Raw genomic sequence first — 21,081 nt, 5'->3', positions numbered from 1 at the left:
AGACCCAATAGGACTATTTTTCCTTGCCCTTAAATATCAAAAGGGCCTCCGAGTTCTCGAAGTCAGCTTCCCTTCTCTAGCCTGGCCTCCCACTCTCCCAAAGCACCCAGTATCTAGCTCAGCAGAGATAAGGATGGGTAAAGACAAATACCTAGAGAAAAGCAGAAACATTTTCTGGCATAGTTGGGCCAGAACTACCCAGGGTTCTCATTTCTACTTTCATCTCAACTCTCACCAGCACCCCAGGCCAGAAGTTTTATTTATAATTTCCAGACCCATTTATCTGTTCTTGTTTTATTACAGACTTACTGACCTGAGCAAGGTCCACCAGCATGTGTCTGTTCTCATGGATTCTGTGAATGCCAGTGCTGATATCCTGAATGATATGTTTTACAGCCAAGACAGTGGCAGTGAGGCAGGTGCAGCTTCCTGCATTCCCCAAGAGGTAAGAAAGGAAAGGAAAATGAAGAGAAGAAGTCAAACCAAAAAGGAAAGGGGAAGAAAGTGAAGAAAAGTGAGCCAGAGGCTGGGTGGATAAACTGGACAAATGATATGACAGGAAACTAATCAATAAAGTAGAAGGGAGGGATCCCTGGGTGGTGCAGCGGTTTAGCGCCTGCCTTTGGCCCAGGGCGTGATCCTGGAGACCCGGGATCGAATCCCACATCGGGCTCCCGGTGCATGGAGCCTGCTTCTCCCTCTGCCTGTGTCTCTGCCTCTCTCTCTCTCTCTGTGTGACTATCATAAATAAATAAAAATTAAAAAAAATTAAAATAAAGTAGAAGGGAAAGCAGGTATACCTTGACTTGTTACAGGTTTAAAGTGGTTACTGGGGAAATCCCATGGCAGATTTCATCAGTGTGAGAGCTAGCCCTCTTCCTGGTAGCTACACTGGCCTCAGGAGAAATAGCCAATGGTTGGAGAGAAACTTGGCATTGGCACATTCTCATTTCATGTGGATCCCTATATAACCTATTAATGTGACACTTGCCATTGAAACCTGAGCTCTACATTTCAGGGTCCACTTCTGGGTTCTCTATTCTGTTCCATTGATCTATGTGTCTGTTTTTGTGCCAGTACCACACTGTCTTGATGACCACAGCTTTGTAATACAACCTGAAATCTGGCATTGTGATGCCCCCAGCTAAGGTTTTCTTTTTTAAAATTCCCCTGGCTATTCGGGGTCTTGAGGCCAGCATCACCTTAATTCCGAAACCAGACAAAGACCCCACCAAAAAGGAGAATTACAGACCAATATCCCTGATGAACATGGATGCAAAAATTCTCAACAAGATACTAGCCAATAGGATCCAACAACACATTAAGAAAATTATTCACCATGACCAAGTAGGATTTATCCCTGGGACACAAGGCTGGTTCAACACTCGTAAAACCATCAATGTGATTCATCATATCAGCAAGAGAAAAACCAAGAACCATATGATCCTCTCATTAGATGCAGAGAAAGCATTTGACAAAATACAGCATCCATTCCTGATCAAAACCCTTCAGAGTGTTGGGATAGAGGGAACTTTCCTCGACATCTTAAAAGCCATCTACGAAAAGCCCACAGCAAATATCATTCTCAATGGGGAAGCACTGGGAGCCTTTCCCCTAAGATCAGGAACAAGACAGGGATGTCCACTCTCACCACTGCTGTTCAACATAGTTCTGGAAGTCCTCGCCTCAGCAATCAGACAACAAAAAGACATTAAAGGCATTCAAATTGGCAAAGAAGAAGTCAAACTCTCCCTCTTCGCCGATGACATGATACTCTACATAGAAAACCCAAAAGCCTCCACCCCCAGATTGCTAGAACTCATACAGCAATTTGGTAGCGTGGCAGGATACAAAATCAATGCCCAGAAATCAATGGCATTTCTATACACTAACAATGAGACTGAAGAAAGAGAAATTAAGGAGTCAATCCCATTTACAATTGCACCCAAAAGCATAAGATACCTAGGAATAAACCTAACCAAAGAGGTAAAAGATCTATACCCTAAAAACTATAGAACACTTCTGAAAGAAATTGAGGAAGACACAAAGAGATGGAAAAATATTCCATGCTCATGGATTGGCAGAATTAATATTGTAAAAATGTCAATGTTACCCAGGGCAATTTATACGTTTAATGCAATCCCTATCAAAATACCATGGACTTTCTTCAGAGAGTTAGAACAAATTATTTTTAGATTTGTGTGGAATCAGAAAAGACCCCGAATAGCCAGGGGAATTTTAAAAAAGAAAACCTTAGCTGGACGGCCATCTAATATTCGATAAAGGAGGAAAGACTATCCATTGGAAGAAAGACAGTCTCTTCAATAAATGGTGCTGGGAAAATTGGACATCCACATGCAGAAGAATGAAACTGGACCACTCTCTTTCACCATACACAAAGATAAACTCAAAATGGATGAGAGATCTAAATGTGAGACAAGATTCCATCAAAATCCTAGAGGAGAACACAGGCAACACCCTTTTTGAACTTGGCCACAGTAACTTCTTGCAAGATACATCCACGAAGGCAAAAGAAACAAAAGCAAAAATGAACTATTGGGACTTCATCAAGATAAGAAGCTTTTGCACAGCAAAGGATACAGTCAACAAAACTAAAAGACAACCTACAGAATGGGAGAAGATATTTGCAAATGACATATCAGATAAAGGGCTAGTTTCCAAAATCTATAAAGAACTTATTAAACTCAACACCAAAGAAACAAACAATCCAATCATGAAATGGGCAAAAGACATGAAGAGAAATCTCACAGAGGAAGACATGGACATGGCCAACATGCACATGAGAAAATGCTCTGCATCACTTGCCATCAGGGAAATACAAATCAAAACCACAATGAGATACCACCTCACACCAGTGAGAATGGGGAAAATTAACAAGGCAGGAAACAACAAATGTTGGAGAGGATGCGGAGAAAAGGGAACCCTCTTACACTGTTGGTGGGAATGTGAACTGGTGCAGCCACTCTGGAAAACTGTGTGGAGGTTCCTCAAAGAGTTAAAAATAGACCTGCCCTACGACCCAGCAATTGCACTGTTGGGGATTTACCCCAAAGATTCAGATGCAATGAAACGTCGGGACACCTGCACCCCGATGTTTCTATCAGCAATGGCCACAATAGCCAAACTGTGGAAGGAGCCTCGGTGTCCATCGAAAGATGAATGGATAAAGAAGATGTGGTTTATGTATACAATGGAATATTACTCAGCAATTAGAAACGACAAATACCCACCATTTGCTTCAACGTGGATGGAACTGGAGGGTATTATGCTGAGTGAAATAAGTCAATCGGAGAAGGACAAACAGTGTATGTTCTCATTCATTTGGGGAATATGAATAATAGTGAAAGGGAATATAAAGGAAGGGAAAAGAAATGTTGGGAAATATCGGGAAGGGAGACAGAACATAAAGACTCCTAACTCGGGGAAACGGGCTGGGGGTGGTGGAAGGGGAGGAGGGCGGGTGTTGGAGGGGAATGGGTGACGGGCACTGAGGTGGACACTTGACGGGATGAGCACTGGGTGTTTTTCTGTATGTTGGTAAATTAAACACCAATAAAAGTTAAAAAAAAAAAAAAAAAAAAAAAAAGAAACCTGAGCTCTAGGCTGCCTTGGTTTCCCTCCTAAGGGAAAAGTCCAGATGAGGATATTTGATGTGCCATCCCATGACTTTACCCACTGCCAGAAGATTGAAGTAATTCTTTTTAAAAAGTAACTATAGTGCTAGGTAAACAATACAAAATACAAAAGGGCCACATATAAGATCAGGGCCTCCTAAAAAGTAGTTTGCTTATTTATTTTCAACCAGACTTAGTTGGTGGAGGCCTGAAGCTCAAAACCTGGAGTTTTAAAAAGAGATGGTTGGGCCTAACCCCACCTACCATGGGAAAGGTAGTTTCAGTTTAGCAGCAACAAGTAGACTCAGATTTACTCTCTGGTTTACATATTTCCTATTTCACTATATCCACACCAGTCAATCAATGGTACCAAATGCCAAGGTGTGCCAACCACTTCACAGGACACACCAATACAACTATACCAGTAGTTGACAGCTCTGGTTCTGTCAGTTCTGACTGGTTGATGTCCTGCTGTAATATTTGTGCTATATTTTGAATATTACTTTTCACCTACAGCCATATCCTACTAGCCTGCTCCTACCTTCCTACAGAGAAGTCAGCAGCTGCATGCTTACTAACCAACAACTCCTCTGTCTTTGTCCTTTCCCTTCCTTCCTTCTCCTTTCTTCTCTCAGACTCTAAGCAGAAATGATGCAGTAGATGTTACATTTAGTCTTAAAGGGCTCTACGATGACACTAAAGCTTTCCTGGATGGAAACTTGGTGAGTGGAGGGGGTGGAATGAGGGAGGGCAAAGTATTCCATTTGAAGATGGTCATGGTCAATGCTTGGTTCTAGGGTGTTGGAAGACATGTAGGAGCATTTTAGCCAGGTGCTTACCTGGCAGTCCCTGCTGTGTCATCCTCACCCAGAGTTGTCATTAATTGTATCAATTCACAGGTTATGCTAATTCATAGTGAGTATGATATCCTTGAAGAAAATCTCTCCCCTCCCCTTTGGCAAATGTCTCCTGGGTCCAGACCAGCCCAATCAAAAGTAAGGTCTTCTCATCATACCTAACACAGGTTCGATAGAAAGGGGTGAGCTCTTTTGAGCCACTCCATTTCTCTCAAGTTTCCATATACCTGTGTCACCACGTGGGAAGACAATATAAAGTAATAGGAAGCTCTGGGTTTAAATTCCCAATCTGCCACAGACTAACTGTATTCATTTCCTAAGGCTGCTGTACCAAAGTACTGAAACCTGGGTAACTTAAAACAATAGAAATTTATTATCTCACAGTTTTGGAGGCCAGAATCCTGAAATCAACGTGTCAGCAGGGCTATATTCCCTCTGAAACCTGTAGGCAAATCCTTCCTTGCCCTTTCCTAGCTTCTGGTGACTTTCTGGCAATCTTTGGTGTTCCTTGGCTTGTAGATGCATTACTCCAATCCTCCATCTTCACATGGTATTCTTCCTACGTCTCTCATCTTCACATGACCATTGTCTTATAAGGATACTGGATCAGGGGCCTACCCTACTCCAGTATGACTTCATCTGTAATGATGCCATTTCCAAATAAGGTCATATTCTGAAGTACTGAGGGCTAGGATTTCAACACATCTTTCTTGGGGGTACACAATTGAATCCATGACACTAGCTGTGTAAAGTAACCTCACATATCTGGGTCTCAGTTTCCCTATCTATAAAATAGTAATTGTAGTTTCTACCTCTCCAGGTTGTTGTGAGAATTAAATTAACTATTATATATTAAGTGCATACCTGGCCTGGCACATAGTAGCAGCCTGATAGATGGTAGATTTTATTAGTGTTAGGGAAAATGAACTGAAACTCAGTTTTTTGAACTACAAGAATAGTTTAATGTTTCTCGTAATGCAAAGCCCATAGTCATACTGGATGACTATGCTCTGATGAGTCAACTGATCATGACCACCCCACTTTTGGGTTTGCTGCTAAAGCCCTGAGGCAGGTGCTGTTCTTGCCTGTCATCTAATTAAGGTTTATTTGAAGAGGGGCTTCTGAGTTGATATTGCAAGAAGTGCATCCACTTCCCCTTTTCCATTTGCACATCTAATTGACACACTGCACAGGTGGCAGAGTGGCTAAGGCAATCATGACAGGCTGTCCCAGCATCTGAGCCCCAAGCTAGGATCTTTCAGCCTTAAACAACAGCAACAGAAGTACCCTCTATATATAGGCAGAGCTCAATGGCCTTGCCAGTCTGAGCAGCAGGAAACATGGAGCTTGGCCTCTCATGGTCAGTCAGGCTTTCTTGAAACTCACGGCATGAAAATTGGTTTGTGCCAACCAACAACCTGAACTGAGGATATACCACACTTAACATAGGGTAAGGACCTGATAAGGACCCACACACACATCCATCCATCCAAATAAGACTAGGGGGCAGGCAGCAGCTAACTAAGAATAATCATGTATCTCCAGAAAGGCTGTCAGAAGTGACATGGAAATAAAGCTTATTTCATTTTGATGTTGTTATTCTTCCCCTTGAAGGAGGGCAGTAAGCAGCTCAGTGTTGACAGAGGGATGTAGATTTATAATGAAGCAAATCCCACTCCCACTTTCTTTATTTGTCAGCCTCAATTATGCTATGGCCAGTGATGTGTTAGAACAGGCACCAAGACGGACACCTGGGTGGCTCAGTGGTTGAGCATCTGCCTTTGGCTCAGGTCATGATCCCAGGCTCCTGGGATCAAGTCCCATATTAGGCTCCCCATAGGGAGCCTGCTTCTCCCTCTGCCTATGTCTCTGCCTCTCCCTCTCATGAATAATTAATACATTCTTTTAAAAAAAGAACAGGAACCAAGAAATAAGGATTGACATCCTCTGAATCAGTCCACATATTTACCTCAGAGATTTCTGGACAAAGTCTCCAGTAGAGACAGAAGGAGAGGAGGATAGAGCATGAGACTCAAACACACCACCTACAATTTTTCAGAGCCTGTCTCTGGATGCTAAATAGGAAGTCATTAGGAAGCCATTTTATTCTTCTCCCATTATGATTAGAAATAATTGTCCAAGGCCTCAAATCCCTTTTTCTTCTCTTTGGCTTTGGGTTTGACTACCAAATCCATTTTGATCATTTTTGGTAAGTATACCCCCATGGACTCCCTGCCCCTTTCTCCCTTGAAGTGATAGCCATTTCTACCTGACACCTGCTATCCCCCATCCTACTGCCATGTGCACACACATGTCCTGTGCATCTGGGCTACTCTGTACTGTCCTAAATCATTGGTTGTAAATCAAAAAATTATTTGTCAGGACTGACTTGTTTCTGTCTCACATCCCAACCCTTGCTCCAACCAAATCCCCCACCTATTCACCTGCCATCCATCTGTGACTGTTGGCAAGGCTCCATTTTTAGCTGGAGCATCAAGTAGCCCATGCACAGCTAGAAGCTACATAAGTGCCAGATTTAAAGTAAAGTATATGACAGGAAGGAGAGGTGAGGCCAAAATATGTGGGCTGAAAACCATGTCAGGGCTGATGATAGAAACACACATCTATCTGTTCTTTCAGGTCACTAGTTAATGGAACATGAACTAACTCAGCTATGATGCTGATCTAGGACTTGGTTCTTCTGAGTTAGAGATGGCCCCAGAAGAATTCATTTTAACTCTCCTATGGACTGTACAGAGTTCATCCTGTGGGTTCTGGGGGTTATTAAGGAATGCTTAAGCTTTGTTTCTTGATCCTGTGGGACAAGCCATCTGGATCTCATTTATTAATTACAAAGAGTGACTAGCATAGGGGCTAAAGCACAGCCTTGGGGAGGCAGACCCTCTTTGACAGAAAGGAAAAATTTGAGCCAATCTCTCTCCAGCTTTCTCCTTGCTTCACAAAAGAGCCTTTACATTATGGTAACTGCCTAATAAAGATTCTCCCAGCATCTGGCCACCCCACATATCCTTTCTGGGCAATGTGGTATATAAGGTGGGCTATAGAGTTAAACAGATCTGAGTTTCTGTCTAGGTATGTGATCCTGAGCATCAAACTACTTTGAGTCTCTTTTCTTGCCTATAAAATGAGACTAGTACTTTGTAAAGTATTATAAACTTACTGGGAAGATAGAATGATATCACATATGCACAATGACTGGCATACAGAATGGACTAGAAATTGGTAGCTGTTATTTAGAGGGACACTTAGATGTCTCCAGGGACTTGAGGATCAAGAGTAAGACCCTTTTTCTGGACCCTAAGCTGTAGGAGCATAACTTAAGTGTTAATTCATACTGGTCAAAAGGCCTCTCTGCTTGCCAAACTGTGAGCATGCCCAGCTCCACAAAAATCACCACAATATGGTTGTTTCCTGAATCTCCCTATTGAGCAAATAAAGAGCTAGTTACACTTTCCACTGACCCCATGGCCAAAGGAAATACAAGTTGGCACCCTGGGGTCTCATGGCCACTAGCAAGGACTAAGAGTGTGGGAGGGAGCCAGGGTTTATGAAGGGTGTTAGGCATTGGACACTCATTCTTTTTCCTGTCTTTACCAGCTGAGAAATCCTGAGGATGAGGCCACACTGCAAACTGCCCTGGAAACCATGAATAAGGAGTTTGAAAAGCTATCCGAGATCAACTGGATGAATTCAATCCTTGTTCCCAAGGTATGTTAACTGGGGATTAGGAAATAAAGAGGAAGAGGGCTTCCCTTGATTCCTTCCAGTGTGGGCCGGGACATAGGGACTGATGTAGCAGGTGTCCACTAGTGGCTTTCAGCTTCAGCTTAAATGAGCCCTCTCCTCATCATAAGCAGACAGGACATGACAGAAAGCATATTGAAAAACTAGATGATCATGGAAAAATAACCAAAAAGAAGAGCTACTCTGTGGCTAGAGATGACTGGGAAAGAATAAGCAAGATTGGTTTTTTTCTATGCTGTTCTCTGATCACAATTCCCACTCCCTGCCCAATATCTGCTACTAGGAACTGGATTTTACCTGGCACATACCATTATGACCAATACAAGTTGTTTGCAGCTAACATCTGTTTTAAATAGTTGGTGCCTGGGCCATATGGGTGGTTAAAACATCTCTCTCTGCTGCTTCCTGTCCCTCCCACTCTGGGAAGATAGCAGGCTTAATGCCTTCCCTTAGCAGGTATGTGGCTTAAAAGAAAGTCATGGCAGCAGTGGCTACAATATAGCTGTAGGGATGCTGTCATTTTTGGAGCATCGGATCAGGAAGAGGAGGAGGATAGGTTTATACTCTTTCTCTAATGGAGGGGATTGAAGGTATAAATATCTTGAAGAAATTAAAATCCCAAAGTTGCCTGGAATGTGTTTGGCAGGACTTTCTGGCAACAAAGTTAACCTGGGAATTATGTTTTACTAAAATCAGTGGTAAAATAAGCACACTTTAGCAGGAATAAGAGGGTTGGGAGGTTGGAAGACTAAGCTGGATTTAAAGAGCCTGCATGTTCTGGACAGCAAAGAACCCACATTCATAATTAAAAGCTATGTGTGGAGAACCCCCTTTGCATTCCAGACAGGGAAGAAGGTGGCTTGGGAGCAGCTTCTTCCTTATATTGAAGGTATTTGTCCAAGGAAGTGTATTGCAGCTCATCAAACCATATGTCTGAAAGAAGAGATGCTTTTTTTCTAATTCATGCAGAGGTGCCATATGAGTTAGCAGTGTAATCCTAGCAGTCTTACACTTCCAATCCCTAGCCATATGACCTCAGGAAAAATACTTTACCTTTCCAAGCCATCACTTCCTCATTTCTAAAATAGGAGTGATAACAGCCACCTTACAAGGTTGTTTGGGGGTTTCTATAAGAATATTTATTAAAGTATTTAGCAAGGAATGTGGCACAGAGTAGGATCTTAGTAAAGATCATTTACCTTCCTAGGGCATGGGAATAATCTACCACACTTGGATAGATAGCAAATATACTTGCTTTCTGCTGCCATCCTTGTTCACCAACTTGCCAGGCCTCTAGGAATTGTTTCTGAATGTTAGGCAACTAATTTTGACCTTCCTTTTGCTGTGGTTTCCCAGGAAAAATCTTCAGACACTGACAGTAGAAGCATCAGATTGAAAGTTAAGTTCCCCAAATTGGGGAAGACAAAACTAGAAGGGGAAGATAAGCCTAAATCACGCCAAAGAGTCCAGGGTTTTATTGGTAAGTGGCCCCCCGCTCACAGGAATAGGAATCATGAAGACTCCCCCAGCAGCCCAGGTACCTCCCAGGGACCTAGAGCTCCCATTAGAAATGTTCACAGATATTGTGGTGATGGAGGAGGAGATGGCTTGGGAGCCAACCTTAGACAATGCCAAGCAGCCTCTTAGACAAACTGTGAGTTAAAAAGTGATATGGACAGTGGGAAGAACCTGAGAAGGAACCACACTGTGTGGTCTCTGTGATATGGATAGCTGAAGAGAAAAATGAAAACAGGCAGTCACTTTTCTGTTTGACCCATTCATGTCCTTGGTTGATAAAAGTATGGCAAAATAGGCATACTTAGATCACTCTCACAGTCAAATACAGCTACAAACTTTTGGTTGTGCTCCAGAGAACAGTATTGTTTGAGATGGGTTGGGATATCAGTGCTGGGCAACTACAGGGTGAAGAATAGCTCCTATGACCTATCTGAACACTTTTATTCCTTATCTGTAAATCCCTGGAAATGTAAGTTTTCTATGATTCATTATTTGAATTCATTATTTGAATCCCTTCTTTGGAGTTGGACTTAAGCATTATTGATGTTAGTGGGGCTCAAAAGAAAGTTCTCCTAGAGTAGTCATTTATGCCAATTCTGATGTCAGTGGTCTATCCTAAATTTGGGACCTAGATAACATGGAAGCTTGAGAGATATACCAATAATTGACATGGGGGGAAAAGGGCTGGAGGGTGGCTGTTTGTTTCAGAGGAAGTGAGAATTTGCACAGATGCCAAGAGAGAATTTCTTGGATCAAGCTATGTTTTCTTAAGTTTGGTTCAACTGGTTTGATTTCCTAAGAGTCTTCCAGTTCAGAGACCATGGTGTTTGAAAGTCTTTCTGAAGGCTCTGAAGGGGTCAACACAAGTTCTGTGGAGTGTCAGGTTCTGAGAACTCATCCATTTGTGATTGGCTCACATGGTATCTATCAGCTGGTATTCTTGATGATTCAGAGATAGTTGGTATAAAAGGAACAAATTAGTCTGTCTCCTGACAGGCTCTTTGTTGGCTCTCTTTAGGGTCCATACATTTGGGCATCTGGCAGTGTGCTAACATTATTTCCATACTTGTTTTTTTCTCTAAAGGACGTTTGTGGCATTACAGAAATCGTGAAGATGAAGCAAAAGATGATGATCCTCCAACATCATCGGAATTTCAACTGTAGTCCTTAAAAGCTGGAAGGAGAACTCACAATGTTTAGAATTCCACTGCAAAACTCTGAAAACCTCACTATAGGCTAGACTAAATTATTTCAGAGCCAACATGAACACCACCAAGAAAGATCCTCCAATTCTTTACACTAATATGCTTTTCCTGGACTCAATCAGGTCTCCTTAGAGGTTTACATTTTCTCATTGGCCAAAGATTCTTGTTCCGAGTTGTTTTGTTCAGTTCTCCTTCTCTGTGCAGCTTGAGCAACTACAGTATTTACTTGGGATAAGCTCATTATGAATAGCCTGGGATCTACAGAGGATTCAAGAAAGTTCACCTCTTCAGGGAACTTGGGAACCCTTTTCTCTGATGAGCAGAGAAACTATTGGATGTTAGGGAATGAAAGAAAGAAAGAAATTACTCTCAGGGAGATAAGGAGAGGGGTGAAGACAGCCAGGCTTGGTTGTTTCTACCCCAATCCCTGCCAGTTGCAACTTGTAACTTCAGGAGGTCTCTTCTACTTGACTTTATTAAGATGAGAACTAGGTCCTGGGGGCTTGTCCATTTGCCCATTATAATAACCATGTGAAATCTTTTCTTGGAGACATGGTGGCTGCTTTCTCTGCAAACCCTTTGTGTTTTTCCATGTGTGCATGTATGTCTTTGCACATGTCCAGGTGGTGCTGTGGTGGCTGGATGGGCCCACTGGTTGGAGCTCACCTCTATGGCAACCATACAGGATCCCCTGCTACTGCCTTGACCTTAGCCTGCATGCCTCCATGGAGTGTTTGCCTGTATTCTCGCTGGATTTTTTAACTAAATGTTTTGCCGCTGTGCTGCAGTATAGATTATGTACAGAGACATAAAGATGTATATATATATATATTTTTTCTTTTTAAGAACTGAAAATACAACTCAACCTCTAAGTGACCCTATTATTTATTGTGCTAACCCAGGAATCCCTCCCCACCCTGATCCCATCCCCCACTCCCACACATACATGCCTCTACCAACTGCCCTAGTTCTTGGTGGAGCTTCTAATCTTTTGGTGCATTTTCAGCGTCTTAGAAGTGTCTGGGATCTACCTATAGCCCAGCTGATTCTGATGCGCCTCTCCCCCAACCCACCGTAAAATTCTGAGCCAGGCCACGGAAGGGGGAACAAAAACACCAATGCCCTAGAGAAGGGGGCTTAGCTGGCATTCTGCCTTTTTTGCTCTATTTATCCTGGACTCTACATCAGCAACTGCCACAAACTGTGCTGTCCCCTTCTCCAGTAAAGACTATATGGAGCAACCAGGCCTTGAGCTCTGTGACTTAGATGCCTGAGCTAGGGACTGCCTGACAAGTCACAACCTAGGCCTTCCCCACAAGCTCCATCTTGGCCTGAGTCTTCTGGACAGGCTGTTGGGTCAGTCTTCAAATGACCTTTGAATCTCCCATCTTGCTCCTTTCCTTTGAGTACAGAGGGACATCCAGAGTGATCAGAAGGAACATGGGCCTAGAGAAATGGAGGCTAAAAGCCTCTGCTTGTCCCATGGTTCTTTGAAATTTCTCATGAAAACAAACTAGGCCAAAATTGCCCCAAATCCCTATTCACATTTTTTGAATGCCTACCCACAGCCAGGCAAATCTAATCAAATACTAGTGTCCAGAGAGGTTCTCTCTGGTCTGCCTTGTAGTCCCACTCCACCCCCTTTAACTCATACCTTTCATAAGTGTCCCTTCCCCTTTATCAAGAGAAAGCCAGAAAACTGGCCTCTCACCACTTCTCAGACAAACTTAGCGTGCTCAATTCCTGACTCAGTCCAATGGCTGGTTCATCGAGGTGCACAATCCAGACTCCAAGCACTGGTTCTCAACTCTGGAACTCCACCAGCCTTGCCCACTTAAACCAGCCACCTGTGTTCCACCTCTGAAGGGGTGAGGAGAAAAATACTAACAAGGGGATAGTCCCTACATGTCTGATTGCTGTGCCAAACAAAAAAGTCCTAGCTCTACAACTAGAGAAGAAAGATAATGGAAAAAGATGAGAGAAAACATTTAGAACTTATTTAAGCATCAGAATATGTTAATTTGTTGTATGTATTTGAGTGGGAAATGTGCTGTTGCTGTATTGTTGGCTTTCTCTGCATCACTCTTTCTTCCTAGGAGAAGGTATTAGATCAAATCAGCAAGGTCACCATTGCAGCCCAACTCGGCTCCTCTGTGGTTGACGCATTAACACTTGCACACATAGTGACTAACGGAGTTGGGAACCAAGTTACATATTTTCTCAGAAGAGCTATTTCAAAATGGAAAATTTCCAGATGAGCAAATTTTAGGGAACAGAAGGAAGTCCTGGGAGAGGGTTGCTTTATCTTGGCAGTGCCTAAGCAGGGCTGTGTCTTCTATTTTTATCACCGATGATAGTAAACTGTAATAGGGCTCCATCTCTTGTGCTTACTTTGCTATTTGTCTTTGTATATTGTAATGCTACTGTCGCTCTGTGGTACTATCTGGATTCCCTTTCACCCATCCTGTTCTCTCACCCTGAGTCAGAATGATATTAAATGAAACCACTTGGATTTGGGGTTGAAGTCAACTCATGGAGAATTGATAGCTGATGATACCCAGAAGCAGGTGTGGCTTACCAAACCACTTGGTTACCTCCTAAATTGCCTAATTACCAATTGATTCCCCAAAAGGAAGACAGCTTGCTGAGCACCTTAAATGTATTATCTTAGGAACAAAGCAGGAAGTGGTGATCTCTTTCTCAAGGGAGTTGGCTAACCCTCTAGAAGCATAAGCTGCTTTTAGAGCTTCATTGTTAACTGAGTTCAGTAATATAGTTGCTTGGGTGGTGGAACCAGACACCAAATATCCATCTTAATTATGTTCAGAGATGCCATTAAGAGCCAAAGTTCTGGGGTTTGGTTGCATCTTTGGTAGTATTTTCTGAGGGTTTGGCTGAGTGGGCAATTCCCAACCAGAAGAATCATGGGGAAAGAGAATACCAATATATTTGGACTGCCATCAAGTGCTTCTGGTATCAATACTACAGGAGGCCAGCAGCTTTCAATCCCCACTCCCAAAAGGGCCTGTGCTGTGTCCAAAAGGGCAGGGTAAGAATAAGGAAGGCATTTTCAACTTAATAACTTAGGTTATAGGTTGATCAGAACAATCAGTTAGGGTCAACATCATCTTCCCTTGGGACACAAGTGGAAGAATTTTAGCTTCATAAGAGATAGAAACTGATACCAAAGCAAACAAACCCATGAACACCATTCCATCCTGTGAAGAACCCTGACTGGCTATATGGTTTATGGAATTGCATTTGTCTGTCTGCTAATCTGTAATCCATGCTGTTTCCTCTTCTGTGTTTTTTGTTTCCTCACAGGTCCCTGCAAATAAACAGCAGGGCCAGGGTCTGGTTGGGGAGGAAACTAGAGTAGTTAGGGGTAATAGAAAAAAGCAGAAAGAAAAGGTCTATAAAGTGTGCCTATTCCTCCTCCCCCCCCCAAAAAAATGGAACACCAGTCCTCAAAATTAATAAAGTTTTGCTTCATAAAATATTTTAATAAATGGATAAATGTAATCAACACCAGTGTCTCATCATTTACCTCAGCATGGGGGGAGTTAAACGAACAGGAATGAAAATGGGAGGTGGGCTTGGGTAGTCATCCAGACTCTAAATAAGTCCCATGCATATAGGGATAGCAGGTTAAGAGGACAGCAGCAGCACAAAGCCAAGAGTCTCCATCAAGATAACCCTAACACTGAAACAGCTACCACAGAAAATTCTAAAATCTAACCACAACTCAAGGCAATCCTGTGGGGAAATATCTACCACTGTAACTGTAATTGTTCTAGAATTCAATTTTCTGCAGGATCCAGATTTCAAGTAAATGAATTAGTTACTGGAAAGGTGAAATGAGGTAGAGGAGTACAGCCCAGACTGCTAAATAGATGCATAAGTGCAAAAAGCACCTTGAAAAACATTTGAAAACAAAATCTGCCCCCCACTAAGACATTTATCACGTAACTCCTCTCCGTTCCAAAACGTTTTGAGGTGGGAAGAAGTGTTTTGTTCAGATGAAAAAATGGGTTAGGCTCAATTAGGATCAAAATCAGTTCAATTACTGGCCAAACAGGGACTCTGGGGGTGGGGGCAGTTATTGGTCACATTTCATAGGTAGGTCACTGAGACTGTATTAGACCAGGATTCCACAAAAATGCTAACCCAGAGTGAGAACTCAGATCTTATAAATCCTTGACTCTCCAATATTAAAATCTGAAAGACAAAAAAGTATTTTTATAAATATTTTATTTATTTATTCATGAGAGACACACACAGAGAGAGAGGCAGAGACTCAGGCAGAGAGAGAAGCAGGCTTCATGCAGGGAGCCTGACATGGGACTCAATCCCGGGTCTCCAGGATAATGCCCTGGGCCGAAGGTGGCGCCAAACTGCTGAGCCACCTGGGCTGCCCAAAAGAAAAGTTCTGACCTTCAGGACCACATTTCAGTCTACCCACATAAAAATGACATTCTTAGGCTTTATGAAGGAATCAGCCCTGTTGCTGAGGAACTACCACCAGAGTGGGCTCTGTAATTCATATTAAGGAGCTTAGACTAATCCTGTAGGCCAGTGAATTACCATCAGAATACAATTTGTCTTGTTTTTTTATTATACAGTAAAATTATTATACAGTAAAATTGCTTTTTTTGGTGTATGATTCAGTGAATTTTCACACATATAGGCATTCATGTAACCACTACTACTATCAGGATTCAGAACAGTTTCCACTGCCCCAGTAAATTTCTTGAGTCATTCCTGATTTAAAGACATATTCCTTAACCCTAACTCTAATCTCTGAACTATTTTCCATCCCTACAGTTTAGACCTTTCAAGAATGTCATAGAATATGTAACATTTTGGGATAAGCTTATTAAACTCAGTATAAAGGCTTTCAGATTCTTTCAAGTTGTCATGTGAATCAAGTTTGTTCTTCTTCATTGCTGAATAGTATTTCATTGTATGGATATATTTGTTTATCTATTTACCAAAGAACCTTTAGGTTGTTTCCAGTTTGGGACAATTATGCATAGAGCTGTTATAAACATTAATATTCAGGCTATTGTATTCACTTCTCTAAGATAAATACCCAGGAGTAGAATTGCTGGGTTATATCATAATGCATGTTTCAATTTAATAAGAAACTTCCAAACTATTTTTTAGAGTGTCCCATTTTGCATCCAAACTAGAAACATTTGAGAGTTTTACTTGCTCTACATCCTCACCAGCTCTTGGAATTTAGTAATTTTACTTTAGCCATTCTACGAGATGTTTAGAGGAACCTCATCATAACATCATAGATGATGGGAATTCGGCCTGAGATTTAAAGAGAGACCAGCTGGAACGCTACAGTGAGAAGAGTTCGCGCTTCTATCAAGGTAGGAAGACGGGGAAAAAGAAATAAAGGAACAAAAGGCCTCCGAGGGGGAGGGGCCGCGAGGAGCCGGGCTGAGGCCGGGGCGAGTGTCCCCAGGACAGGAGAGCCCCGTCCCGGAGGAGCAGGAGCTGCACCGACCTTCCCCGCGGAAAGGGGCTCCCCGGGAATTGGAGCAGGATCCCCAGAGAGGCGGGGACGCCCTCGGGCTCCCTGGGACAGTAACAGAGGAACTGCGCCCGGGGAGATGCGCCGAGCTCCCTAAGGGCTGCAGCGCTCGGCGGGACCCGGAGCAACTCGGAGGGGCTCGGGCGGCGGCTCCGCGGAGGGGGCTGCGGGGCTCCGGGAACAGCTCGGCGGCGGCGGCTCCGGCAGAGGAAGAAGCTCCGCGCGGAGGGGGCTGCGCGGCTCCGGGAACAGCTCGGAGGGGCTCGGGCGGCGGCTCCGCGGAGGGGGCTGCGGGGCGGGAGCGCGAATCCAACAGCGCAGGCCCCGGAGCACAGGGCGCCGGGACACAGCCCAGGATCCGGCCTCCCCCGGGACAGGCAGAGGCCGGGAGGGCCCAGGACAGCAAGGACGCTCCTGCCTGGAACTGAGCAGATCAGCGGCCCCGCCCCGGAGCCCCCAGGCCCTGCAGAAGGAGAGCCCCGGAGCTACGGCGGGGGCTGACTCCAGGGTCCCAGAGCTGCCCCCGCCACTGTGGCTTCCTCCCGGGGCCTCACGGGGTGAACAACCCCCACCGAGCCCTGCACCAGGCAGGGGCAGAGCAGCTCCCCCAAGTGCTCACACCTGAGAATCAGCACAGCAGGCCCCTCCCCCAGAAGACCAGCGAGACGGACCAGTTCCAGGGGAAGTCAAGGGACTTAAACTACACAGAATCGGAAGATACTCCCCCGTGGATTTTTTTTGTTGTTGTTGTTTTTTGTTTTTTTGTTTTTGTTTTTGTTTTTGTTTTTGTTTTGTGCTTTTTTTTTCTCTCTTTCTTCTTGATTTATGATTGCTTCCCCCACCCCCCCTTTTTTCTTTTTTCTCCTTTCTTTCTTTTTCTTTCTTTTTCTTCTCTTTTTCCCCTATTTTTTTCTTCTTTCTCTTTTTTCTTTTTCTCTTTTTCTTCCTTCTCTCTCTTTTTCTCCTTTTCCCAATACAACTTGTTTTTGGCCACTCTGCACTGAGCAAAATGACTAGAAGGAAAACCCCTCAAAAAAAAGAATCAGAAACAGCCCACTCTCCCACAGAGTTACAAAATATGGATTACAATTCAATGTCAGAAAGCCAATTCAGAAGCACTATTTTACAGCTACTGGTGGCTCTAGAAAAAACCATAAAGGACTCAAGAGACTTCATGACTGCAGAATTTAGATCTAATCAGGCAGAAATTAAAAATCAATTAAATGAGATGCAATCCAAGCTAGAAGTCCTAACCACGAGGCTTGACGAGGTGGAAGAACGAGTGAGTGACATAGAAGACAAGTTGATGGCAAAGAGGGAAACTGAGGAAAAAAGAGACAGGCAATTAAAAGACCATGAGGATAGATTAAGGGAAATAAATGATAGCCTGAGGAAGAAAAACCTACGTTTAATTGGGGTTCCTGAGGGCGCGGAAAGGGACAGAGGGCCAGAATATGTATTTGAACAAATCCTAGCTGAAAACTTTCCAAATCTGGGAAGGGAAACAGGCATTCAGATCCAGGAAATAGAGAGATCCCCCCCTAAAATCAACAAAAACCGTTCAACACCTCGACATTTAATAGTGAAGCTTGCAAATTCCAAAGATAAGGAGAAGATCCTTAAAGCAGCAAGAGAAAAAAAGTCCCTGACTTTTATGGGGAGGAGGGTTAGGGTAACAGCAGACCTCTCCACAGAGACCTGGCAGGCCAGAAAGGGCTGGCAGGATATATTCAAGGTCCTAAATGAGAAGAACATGCAACTGAGAATACTTTACCCCGCAAGGCTTTCATTCAAAATGGAAGGAGAGATAAAGAGCTTCCAAGACAGGCAGGAACTGAAAGAATATGCAACCTCCAAACCAGCTCTGCAAGAAATTTTAAGGGGGACTCTTAAAATTCCCCTTTAAGAAGAAGTTCAGTGGAACAATCCACAAAAACAAGGACTGAATAGATATGATGACACTAAACTCATATCTATCAATAGTAACTCTGAACGTGAACGGGCTTAATGACCCCATCAAAAGGCGCAGGGTTTCAGACTGGATAAAAAAGCAGGACCCATCTATTTGCTGTCTACAAGAGACTCATTTTAGACAGAAGGACACCTACAACCTGAAAATAAAAGGTTGGAGAACCATTTACCATTCAAATGGTCCTCAAAAGAAAGCAGGGGTTGCCATCCTTATATCAGATAAATTAAAATTTACCCCGAAGACTATAGTGAGAGATGAAGAGGGACACTATCTCATACTCAAAGGATCTATCCAACAAGAGGACTTAACACTCCTCAATATATATGCCCCGAATGTGGGAGCTGCCAAATATTTAAACCAATTAATAACCAAACTCAAGAAATACCTTGATAATAATACACTTATACTTGGTGACTTCAATCTAGCTCTTTCTACCCTGGATAGGTCTTCTAAGCACAACATCTCCAAAGAAACGAGAGCTTTAAATGATACACTGGACCAGATGGATTTCACAGATATCTACAGAACTTTACATCCAAACTCAACTGAATACACATTCTTCTCAAGTGCACATGGAACTTTCTCCAGAATAGACCACATACTGGGTCACAAATCGGGTCTGAACCGATACCAAAAGATCGGGATAGTCCCCTGTATATTCTCAGACCATAATGCCTTGAAATTAGAACTTAATCACAACAAGAAATATGGAAGGACCACAAACACGTGGAGGTTAAGGACCATCCTGCTAAAAGATGAAAAGGTCAACCAGGAAATTAAGGAAGAATTAAAAAGATTCATGGAAACTAATGAAAATGAAGATACAACCGTTCAAAATCTTTGGGATGCAGCAAAAGCAGTCCTGAGGGGGAAATACATCGCAATACAAGCATACATTCAAAAACTGGAAAGATCTCAAATTCAAAAGCTCACCTTACACATAAAGGAACTAGAGAAAAAGCAACAAATAGACCCCACCCCCAGCAGAAGACAGTTAATTAAAATTCGAGCAGAACTCAATGATATCGAGACCAAAAGAACTGTGGAACAGATCAACAGAACCAGGAGTTGGTTCTTTGAAAGAATTAATAAGATAGATAAACCATTAGCCAACCTTATTAAAAAGAAGAGAGAGAAGACTCAAATTTATAAAATCATGAATGAGAAAGGGGACATCACTACCAACACCAAGGAAATACAAACGATTTTAAAAACATATTATGAACAGCTGTACGCCAATAAATTAGGAAATCTAGAAGAAATGGACGCATTCCTGGAAATCCACAAACTACCAAAACTGGAGCAGGAAGAAATAGAAAACCTGAACAGGCCAATAACCAGGGAGGAAATTGAAGCAGTCATCAAAAACCTCCCAAGACACAAGAGTCCAGGGCCAGATGGCTTCCCAGGGGAATTCTATCAAACGTTTAAAGAAGAAATCATACCTATTCTACTAAAGCTGTTTGGAAAGATAGAAAGAGATGGAGTACTTCCAAATTCGTTCTATGAGGCCAGCATCACCTTAATTCCGAAACCAGACAAAGACCCCACCAAAAAGGAGAATTACAGACCAATATCCCTGATGAACATGGATGCAAAAATTCTCAACAAGATACTAGCCAATAGGATCCAACAACACATTAAGAAAATTATTCACCATGACCAAGTAGGATTTATCCCTGGGACACAAGGCTGGTTCAACACTCGTAAAACCATCAATGTGATTCATCATATCAGCAAGAGAAAAACCAAGAACCATATGATCCTCTCATTAGATGCAGAGAAAGCATTTGACAAAATACAGCATCCATTCCTGATCAAAACCCTTCAGAGTGTTGGGATAGAGGGAACTTTCCTCGACATCTTAAAAGCCATCTACGAAAAGCCCACAGCAAATATCATTCTCAATGGGGAAGCACTGGGAGCCTTTCCCCTAAGATCAGGAACAAGACAGGGATGTCCACTCTCACCACTGCTGTTCAACATAGTTCTGGAAGTCCTCACCTCAGCAATCAGACAACAAAAAGACATTAAAGGCATTCAAATTGGCAAAGAAGAAGTCAAACTCTCCCTCTTCGCCGATGACATGATACTCTACATAGAAAACCCAAAAGCCTCCACCCCAAGATTGCTAGAACTCATACAGCAATTTGGTAGCGTGGCAGGATACAAAATCAATGCCCAGAAATCAATGGCATTTCTATACACTAACAATGAGACTGAAGAAAGAGAAATTAAGGAGTCAATCCCATTTACAATTGCACCCAAAAGCATAAGATACCTAGGAATAAACCTAACCAAAGAGGTAAAAGATCTATACCCTAAAAACTATAGAACACTTCTGAAAGAAATTGAGGAAGACACAAAGAGATGGAAAAATATTCCATGCTCATGGATTGGCAGAATTAATATTGTAAAAATGTCAATGTTACCCAGGGCAATTTACACGTTTAATGCAATGCCTATCAAAATACCATGGACTTTGTTCAGAGAGTTAGAACAAATTATTTTAAGATTTGTGTGGAATCAGAAAAGACCCCGAATAGCCAGGGGAATTTTAAAAAAGAAAACCATAGCTGGGGGC

The 21,081-nt window shown here is 42.8% G+C and overlaps 1 protein-coding gene across 1 annotated transcript in view; it reads left to right on the top strand.

Moving 5' to 3' along the window:
- Positions 1-10,939, top strand: part of DGKK (diacylglycerol kinase kappa) — a 172,647-nt gene extending 161,708 nt beyond the window's left edge. Inside the window, exons 24-28 of the mRNA XM_041742070.1 lie at positions 304-445; positions 4,271-4,357; positions 8,111-8,221; positions 9,614-9,737; positions 10,860-10,939. Of these exons, the coding sequence (XP_041598004.1) occupies positions 304-445; positions 4,271-4,357; positions 8,111-8,221; positions 9,614-9,737; positions 10,860-10,939 (544 nt within the window). The remainder of the gene's footprint in view (positions 1-303; positions 446-4,270; positions 4,358-8,110; positions 8,222-9,613; positions 9,738-10,859) is intronic.
- Positions 10,940-21,081: the final 10,142 nt, after the last annotated feature.

The sequence above is a fragment of the Vulpes lagopus genome, chromosome X, assembly GCF_018345385.1.
Source record: "Vulpes lagopus strain Blue_001 chromosome X, ASM1834538v1, whole genome shotgun sequence".
Lineage (NCBI taxonomy): Eukaryota > Metazoa > Chordata > Mammalia > Carnivora > Canidae > Vulpes > Vulpes lagopus.
The sequence above is the reverse complement of the archived record's forward strand: the minus strand, read 5'-3'. Positions and strand labels throughout refer to the sequence as shown.